This window comes from Cebus imitator, unplaced genomic scaffold (genome assembly GCF_001604975.1).
Source record: "Cebus imitator isolate Cc_AM_T3 unplaced genomic scaffold, Cebus_imitator-1.0 Scaffold509, whole genome shotgun sequence".
Lineage (NCBI taxonomy): Eukaryota > Metazoa > Chordata > Mammalia > Primates > Cebidae > Cebus > Cebus imitator.
The window spans coordinates 1,036,775-1,045,322 of NW_016107824.1; the positions used below are offsets into that span (position 1 = coordinate 1,036,775).

Below are 8,548 nucleotides of genomic sequence, written 5' to 3' on the forward strand. Positions count from 1 at the left end.
CCTGAGTAGCTGGGATTACAGGCACGCGCCACCATGCCCAGCTAATTTTTTGTATTTTTTTTTAGTAGAGACGGGGTTTCACCATGTTGACCAGGATGGTCTCGATCTCCTGACCTCGTGATCCACCCGCCTCGGCCTCCCAAAGTGCTGGGATTACAGGCTTGAGCCACCGCACCCGGCGAACTTCCTTTTTTTGATATATATATTCTTTTTGTGTGTGAAGTGAGAACAATCATTGTGGAGCTTTCTACTGCCCCCTCGCCAGTCCGTGCCTGCAGTCTGCTGTGATCCAACTTCAAGGTACATTCCCAGGCCGCTTACTGCTCCCATCCCTGGTGGTCTGGCCACTGCCGTCCTCAGTCCTCCCCTGAAGCTCCACTCCCAGGCTGGCCTCTCCCTCAAAGCTCAAAGCCTCTTCCAGTTTCCCTTCACACCAGAACGGCTCCAGTTCCACCCTAGGCAGGCACAGAGCCCCACCCTGCGCCTCTGATTTCAGGGCCTTTGCACGTTCCAGTGCTGGAATGCTGCCCTGCTTCTGTGCAGCACACTGGAACCCATGTCTTCTCACATCCCAATCGCCACCTTACCCACAACACTGGCCCCTTCCTGTCACTATGTCACACTGAGTGCAGGCCAGTCCACCGGTCAGACTGGAAGGATACAGGAGATCCCCCAAGCCCGGTGCCCATCAAGGACTATGCTGCCCACAATTTGTCCAGCATGGAGGGAGTGGCAAGGCTGAGCCATATATATTTTTTTTTTTTTTTTTTGAGAGAGAGTTTTGCTCGTCGCCCAGGCTGGAATGCAATGGCATGATCTCCGCTCACTCCTGGGTTCAAGTGATTCTCCTGCCTCAGGCTCCCAAGTAGCTGGGATTACAGGCTCCTGCCACCATGTCCAGCTAATTTTTGTATTTTTAGTAGAGACAGGGGTTGCCCAGGTTGGTCTCGAACTCCTGACTTCAGGTGATCCGCCCACCTAGGCCTCCCAAAGTGCTGGGATGACAGTGAGTGAGCCAGTGCCCGGCTAGCCGAGCTGTACCTTTAGTGGTTTCCACTTCTTCCAGTAGCACCTGGGAGATATAGTGGATGCTCCTCAGGTATTCCGTGTATGCCTCCTGTGTTCAGGAAAGAGAAGTGGGTCAGGCCAGTGGAGGGGAGTGACTCCATCTCTCCTGCCTGGTGCACTTGCGGGATAAGCAAGGAACACCACCACCTGCTTATCTCTAAGCTGCACCCAGAGACACGTAGCCTTCAGTGAGGGGCTGCAGCTGGAAAGCCTCGGTGGTCTGATCAGTGGTGTCCTGCCCATGGCACAGGCAGTTCACAGCCCTCCAGACTTGGAAAGGAAGTGGGGGCCTGAGAGAGAGCCAGGGATGACCTGGACCTCACTTCCTCCTCTCACTGCCTTTCTCTCCAGCACAGGAGCTGGGGTTCTCAATTAGTGGCCCGGGGAAGTGACTTCAGCAGCTTCTGTCATTTTTTACCCTGTGAAACTAGTTTCCTTCTTGTGCAGCTCAAGGGCGATTCAATCAGGGGCTTAAAACATACTTCCTGAGAAGACACAGAGGAGTGATGCTGCAGGTTTTTTGATCACTTCCTGGCTTAATTTCTGAGAAATCCCTTTCCCAGAACCGGAGTTAAGTATTCCCCATGCACGCAGGAGCCTAGAACACTTGGCTGTTGTGTTTCAAGGCTGTGCGGCCCCCCTCCAGCAAGGCAAAGATCATCAGGAACACAGTGTGCTGTTGTTTGTTTGTTTGTTTGTTTCAGTGGTTTTTGGAAACCACTAAAGGGACAGCTTAGGTGGCCGGGCACTGGCTCACTCACTGGCAATGGAGTGTCACTCTGTTGCCCAGGCTGCAGTGCAGTGGTGCAATCTCGGCTCACTGCAGCTGCCTCCCGGGCTCAAGCAATTCTCCTGCCTCAGCCTCTCCAGTAGCTGCGATTACGGGCGTGCGCCACCACCCTGGCTATTTTTGTATTTTAGAGATGGAGTTTAACCATGTGGGCCAGGACGGTCTCGATTTTTTTTTTTTTTTTTTTTTTTGAGACAAGAGTCTCGCACTGTCCCCCAGGCTGGAGTGCAGTGGCACGATCTCGGCTCATTGCAACCTCCGCCTCCCGAGTTCAAGCAATTCTCCTGCCTCAGCCTCCTGAGTAGCTGGGATTACAGGGGTGCGCCACCACGCTCAGCTGATGTTTTTTGTATTTTTAGTAGAGACGGGGTTTCAGCCTGTGGGCCAGGGTGGTCTCGATCTCTTGACCTCGTGATCCGCCCGCCTGGGCCTCCCAAAGTGTTGGGAATACAGGCGTGAGCCACCGCGCCGGCAATACGGTGTGTTTTTGTTGTTTGATCCCTAGGTGTTAAGTTACCTATCGTTAATGAAGTCGGTGCCTCAGAGAGAAAGACAAACGTAATCCAGGCAGGATTTCTGATGTGTGGGGGCCCCGCGGCCCTAAAAACCCGCTTGGGGAAAGCAGCGGATTCGGGAAGGAGGCGTCTCCTGGGCACAGGCGGGCGCCTTCCCTCCTCCTCACCTTGGCCTCGGCCCGTCTCGGGCGCGGACCACACCCCTCGGCCTGCGCTTCCCTCCCGGGGCTCCCGGGCGGCGACGGCACACAGCGTCGCCGGGGAGCGGGCCTGCGGCCTCCTCGGGATGCCGCCCCTCGGAGGCCGCCCCGGGGCAGCCGCACTGGATCCGCACGAGCGCAGGCGCCGCCCGCCACCCGGGGTCCGGAGGGTCGCCCGGGCCCGCCCCGCGTCCCCGCACAGGTGGAGCCCGGCTCGGAGGCAGCGGCCCGGCCACGGGAGGGGAGGCGAGGCGGCGGGCGCTGCGCTGCCCAAGGTCACCGCACGCGGCCCGGGCGACGCCCGCCGCGCCCCGCCCCACCCTCGCCCGGGAACCGCGGTCCGGGGTCCCCGCTGGCGCCCGCCCCCGCGTCCCCAGCCCGCGCCGGCCCCGTCCTCGCCCTCCGGGGGCGGGGGTCTCTCCAGGGGCCACCCCGGCGGCCAAGCCCCGCCCCCGCCCCGCCTCACCCGGGGCCGGTTGCCGGCGTCCAACTCGATGGCCCCGTTGGCCAGCTTCATGGCGCTCTGCAGCGGCTTTACCGTGCCGTCCCCGGCCGCAGCGGCCATGACGCCGGGCGGGGGAGGCGGCGGCGGCGGCGGCGGAGGGGCGGGGCAGGCGGGCGGGATCCCGGAACGCAGCGGGCGCGGGTGCGGAAGCCGCCGGAGCAGCGGACCGCCGGAAGGGAGGCGAGCGCACTTCCGGCGACGGGCCCCGCCGCGCGTACTTCAGGTCCCGCGGGTGTCAGCGGCGGGGGCGACGGATCTCGGGCGGCTCCTCCAGACGGGGCGGGCGAGAAGGGCCCCTCCCGGAGTTGCCCTGGGCGTCTAACCGCGGCAGCCCGGCCTCCCTCTCCGTGAGACCCCGGCTTCCCTCTCGGCCGCTCGGCCGGCGCCCGCCCGCCCGCCCGCGCCCACGTCCCCCACGGTAAGAGGCGGGGCGGCCCCGGTTGCCTCTGCTTGGAGGGCTCGTCGTGAGGTCTCGGCGAGCCCCTCCGCTCAGTGCCCCGCCCCAGGCCCGCGCCCCGTGGGCGGCAGCGGCGGGCAGAGGGGGCCGCCCTCGGGCCGGAGAGGGGCGCGGTGCGAGCGGGGGTGCGGGCCCCGCGGGTGGAACCTCGGCCGGCGGGGTCCCGCCCCGTCCCGCCTCGCGCCCCGCCCGCCTCGCTTTGCTTCTCGCCCCGCCCCTGGCCCGCCTCGCTTCCAGCGCGCCTGGAGGACCGAACGCTGGTCCTCGGGAACCTCGAGCCGGGCCGAGCGGGGCCGGGCGGGGCCGGGCGGGGCCGAGCGGGGCCGGGCAGCACCCGGCGGCACCCGCGGGGTCCGGTGGCGTCCGTTCTCCGCTGCTGGGAAGCGGGACCGGCTGGGACGCTTCCTGTCCGCTGGGGCGGGCCGGCAGCGCGGAGCGTCGGGCGGCGGCGACGGCTGGGCTCGGGGCCGCCCCTCCCGCAGCGGCGGGCCGAGGGTGGGCGGGGCGGCGGCGCGGCGCGCCTGGGGCCCGGCGGGGGCCTGCGGGGACGCGGGCGAGGACGGCGCGGGCGAGGACGGCACGGACGAGGCAGGTGCGTCCGGGCCCGGACGGGGCGGGCGGGGGTCGCGGCGGGGACCGCGGGTGGGCGGAGTTGCCCGGAAGCCGGCGCGGCCTCGGCGCGCGCTCTCCGTCCGAAGGGACCCGGCGTGAGAGGCGCCGTCGCCGCGGGCAGGTCGCCCTCCCCGGCCTCGGGTCCTGTCGGGAGCAGGAGAGGAGGTGGCGGCGTCCGCACTGGGCAGACGGGAAACCGCTGCGTTTCCTGGAGAGCGCAGCGCCTGCCCCGGGCGCGCGGTCGCGGGGAGGAGGGTGCAGCTCCAGGCTTCACTCGCGAGGTCGCTTCGCCCTGGCGGCCTTCAGAGCTCTTTGGAAGACTTCCTGGACCAGCGGCCACGTCACCCGCAGGGCGGCTGTCTGTCCCGGGGCCTTGAGGAGGGCGGTGCGGGCATGGCGCTCGGACCGAGTCCAGGACACCCCGCGCTCAGGAGCCTCCTCCTTTGCGTGCTGCTAATATTTCCTGCCGCTCTGTGCAGCAGGCCAGGCTGTCACTATGGGGCACTGTCGCCTCTGCCACGGGAAGTTTTCCTCGAGAAGCCTGCGCAGCATCTCCGAGAGGGCGCCCGGAGCCAGCGTGGAGAGGCCGTCTGCAGGGGAGCGCGTCCTCGTCAGGGACTTCCAGCGCCTGCTGGGCGTAGCTGTCCGCCAGGACCCCAGCTTATCTCAGTTTGTCTGCAAGAGCTGCCACACCCAGTTCTACCAGTGCCACAGCCTCCTCAAGTCCTTCCTGCAGAGGATCAATGTCTCCCCGACGGGCCACCGGAAGCCTTGTGCAAAGTACGCCCTAGCCTGTTTAGGTCACGTTCAGGTCGTCAGCACTGTGGAGTGACACGTGTTGAGAGAGGGACAAGGGCGAGCCTCGGCGGGAGCCTCTGGGTGGGGGAATGGGCCATGCCCAGCTCAGTACAAATACCCTGGGACCGATGTGAGCGAGCCGGGGGAGCTGCGGGGAGGGGAGAGGAGAGGGTTCCCTGTGGGGACCGCTGGTTTGAGACCTCAAGCTCCTGTATGGGGAGCGCCGTGAGTCTCCGCCTGCTGGTCCTGCTCATGGCCACACTGATCTTTGCAGGGTCGGTGCCCAGCCCCCAACAGGGGCAGAGGAGGGAGCGTGTCTGGGTGAGTCCTCCCCCCGTGGATGGTGGACGGTGGGCTGGATGCTGGCCAGCCATGGAACTGACATCTCTGTTGACTCTCTGCAGTGGATCTGATCACATCGAGCCCCCAGTGCCTGCACGGCTTGGTGGGGTGGGTGCACGGACATGCGGCCAGCTGCAGGGCCCTGCCCCACCTTCAGAGGACGCTGTCCTCTGAGTACTGTGGCATCATCCAGGCTGTGTGGGGCTGTGACCAGGGCCACGACTACACCATGGACTCCAGCTCTAGCTGCAAGGCCTTCTTCCTGGACAGTACACTGGCAGTCAGGTGGCCATGGGACAAGGAGACGGTGCCACGGCTGCCCCAGCACCGAGGCTGCAACCCTGGGGCCGCCCCTCAAACCTCCCAGGGCAGAGGGACAGGGACCCCAGTGGGTCCTGAGACCAGGACCCTGCCCGGCACAGACACGGCCCAGCCTCCTTCAGAGAGCAACCCGGCAGGGCCCAGGCGGGGCTTCCCACCTCAGCCAAGCCTGCCCCTCTGCGGGGCCCCAGGTAGGAGGCACCTCATGCCAGTGCTAGACCAGGGTCTGTGCTCCTCCGTGGGGCAGGGTTTTCGGCAGAAAATGGATATCTCCACTGCTCTGGGTGGTGGCTGTGGTGTGGTGTCAGAAGGTGCCGGGGCGGTTTGGGGCTTCTGCCCGGGGCAGCTTACCACATCCAAAGAGCAGGGAGGGGTGGCCAGCCTATCTCATGAGCAGAGCTCAGTTCCTGCAGTTTCCGTAGAGACACGTGTTCATTAGCTGTCTAGTCTTTAAGCCTGTGCTTGGAGCTGAGGGGACTGAGGAAGAGAATAATGGAGCCTTGTCTGTGGACGTGGGAGAGAGAGCGGCCACTGCCTTTGTAGCTGCTGCCCTGGGCCAGCTGCAGGTCATTTCCTGGCACTCAGACAGTTGCCTGGTGGCGCCCTGGTGTGGGCCATTGTGGCGCAGCTTTCTTTGCTGACAGGCTGAGGGGAAATACAGAGCTCTTGTTTGGGCCCCAGAACCCTCAGCACCGTGGGCTGGTGCGGCTGCTCCTGGATGTTGTGTTAGGAGGGCCGCGGCCAGTTTCCCACCAACCTCTTGCCCTGCGTGTGCTCTGTGCACCTGTCCCACCTGGGCACTTAGCTCTGACCTTGAGTCCTCAGTGGAGCTCCCAAAAATCGCAGCTACATGTAATCCCAACACTTTGGTAGGCTGAGGCGGGCAGATCACTTAAGGTCAGGAGATCAAGACCAGCTTGGCCAACATGGTGAATCACCATCTCTGCTAAAAATACAAAAACTAGCGGGGTGTGGTGGCGTGCACCTGTAATCCAGCTACTCTGGAGGCTGAGGCACGAGAATTACTTGAGCCTGGGAGGTGGAGGTTGCAGTAAGCTGAGATTGGACCACTGCACTCCAGCAAGACTATCCCAAAACAGAGTAAGACTGTCCTAAACAAAAATGCAGCTGCCTGAGATGGCTAAGATGATTCAGCTAGATACGGTGCACAAATGAGATGGTGTGGTTCAGGGGGCCTCGGGGAGGGGGCAGGGTTGTGAGTGTCACATCTTAGAATTGCTTGGCTTTTTAAACTTGTGTGCAGTACGTTGAGAACAATACTTTTTAAAACTTATTTTAAGTAGAGATGGGGCTCTCATTATTTTGCTCAGGCTGGTCTTGAATTCCTGGCTTCAAGTGATCCTCTTGCCTCGGCCTCCCAAAGTGCTGGGATTATAGGCGTGAACCACTGCACCCGGCCAAGGGAACAGTAATTTTTTTTTTAAGTAAGTTCCCATACTTTTCTGATACTTACTTATTAATTTGAAACAGAGTCTTACTCTTATCGCCCAGGCTTTAGTACTGTGGTGTGATTGTGGCTCACTGCAACCTCTGCCCCTTGGGTTCAGGCCCTGTTCCTGGCTCAGCCTCCTGGGTAGCTGGGACTACAGGCACCTGCCACCATGCCCGGTTATTGGTTCTCCTTTTAGTAGAGAAGGGGTTTCACCATGTTTGTCAGGCTGGTCTCCACCTCCTGACCTCGGGTGATCCGCCCTCCTCGGTCGCCCAGAGTACTGGGATTACAGGCGTGAGCCACCATGCCTGGCCAACAACGGTAATTTTTTAAATGTCTCAGAACATCCCCCAGGTCCAGGCTGTGTGAGGAGGACTAGACCTGAGTCTGTGGAAGAACTGGGCTTTCTGGTTCTGCTGCTCTTGGGGGTTCTGATGCTTGCTGCTGCCTGTGCGCTTCTGGATGTGGGGCTGGTAGGATCAGAGGCCACGTAGCACCCTTGGCAGGGATGGGGCCAAGGTGGGGGGAACTTGAAGGTCGGGGACCCCAGGCTCCCTTCTAGTCAAGTCGTGCCTCCTTGCAGGTGAGGCCTTTCTGTGTTCCACGTGGGTAACGGGAGCCTTGTTCTTTGTTTCTCAGGGCAGTTGGGTGAGAAGCAGGTTCCATCTTCAACCTCGGATGATCGGGTAAAAGACGAGTTCAGTGACCTTTCTGAGGGGTGAGAGAAGAGTGGGTTTAAATAGCCTAAAATTTCTCCTTCAAAAACCAAACAGCCATCGCAGGGGCCGGCTGTCCATGTCCTGGTTGGGATGTGCCTCCTCTCGAGGTGGGAGGAGAGGAGTGGCTGGGGAGCTTCCGAGGCCTCTTTTCCCTGATTACTGGTTTCCTGGGTGCCACAGGACCCCCTAGACCTGGTGCAGCTCCAGAGGGAGCCTGATAGGGTTTCTAACCCAGAGCAGCACAGAAATGAGCTTGTTGAAACCACCCTGCGGCTGGGTCCTTGGCTACCGCTACTCCTTTAAGGCCATAGTTTTGTGTTTGCTCCAGATGTTTCTAGAGTTGAGAAAGCCTGACTAGCCCTTGAATATGACACTGTTGTGACCTGAAGCAGAGGCTTCCTGAGGTGGTGGTGGTGGACAGGACTTCTCAGAAGGGACCCCATCAGTGTCTGTGAGCTCCTTGGGAATCCCCTGCTTCTCAGCCAAGTAGCACTCAGGGCAGCTGTGCCGGACAGGGGTTCACACCCTTTCCGCCTTCCCCTGTAAACCTTGGCTGCAAAGCAGACATACCTGATCCAAATGAGGACAGCCCAATTTTGGGGGCAATCCCAGTGGGGTGTCCAGTGATGAAATCCTGGAAGTACCAGGAGGCACTTGAGGTGGCTGAGGCTGCCCCCAAGACCACCAGGAGATGAAATTGCAACTCACGTTTTAGGATGAAGGCCACAATTTTTTTTTTTTCCTTCTTCTTTTGTGAACTTTTTTTTT

The 8,548-nt window shown here is 61.7% G+C and overlaps 2 protein-coding genes across 8 annotated transcripts in view; one reads left to right on the forward strand and one right to left on the reverse strand.

The window, feature by feature from the left end:
- The window catches only part of VPS9D1 (VPS9 domain containing 1), a 14,464-nt gene extending 11,203 nt beyond the window's left edge, over positions 1 to 3,261 (reverse strand). For 3 of the 6 annotated variants that reach the window (XM_017513975.2, XM_037733267.1, XM_037733271.1), the window contains exons 1-2: positions 3,040 to 3,261; positions 1,042 to 1,117 (exon numbers count right to left, since the gene is read on the reverse strand). In XM_017513975.2, coding sequence (XP_017369464.1) covers positions 1,042 to 1,117; positions 3,040 to 3,138 — 175 coding nt within the window. In that variant the 5' untranslated portion in view covers positions 3,139 to 3,261. Of the gene's footprint in view, positions 1 to 1,041; positions 1,118 to 1,215; positions 1,327 to 3,039 lie in introns of those variants that run through there. The other 3 variants (XM_037733270.1, XM_037733269.1, XM_037733268.1) reach the window with 2 other exon arrangements.
- A 35-nt stretch (positions 3,262 to 3,296) lies between these two features.
- Positions 3,297 to 8,548, forward strand: part of ZNF276 (zinc finger protein 276) — a 13,113-nt gene continuing 7,861 nt past the window's right edge. The window contains exons 1-5 of one of the 2 annotated variants that reach the window (XM_017513976.2): positions 3,297 to 3,496; positions 4,627 to 4,927; positions 5,220 to 5,266; positions 5,350 to 5,799; positions 7,701 to 7,779. In XM_017513976.2, the coding sequence (XP_017369465.1) occupies positions 4,644 to 4,927; positions 5,220 to 5,266; positions 5,350 to 5,799; positions 7,701 to 7,779 (860 nt within the window). In that variant the 5' untranslated portion in view covers positions 3,297 to 3,496; positions 4,627 to 4,643. Of the gene's footprint in view, positions 3,497 to 4,064; positions 4,128 to 4,626; positions 4,928 to 5,219; positions 5,267 to 5,349; positions 5,800 to 7,700; positions 7,780 to 8,548 lie in introns of those variants that run through there. The other variant, XM_037733272.1, reaches the window with a different exon arrangement.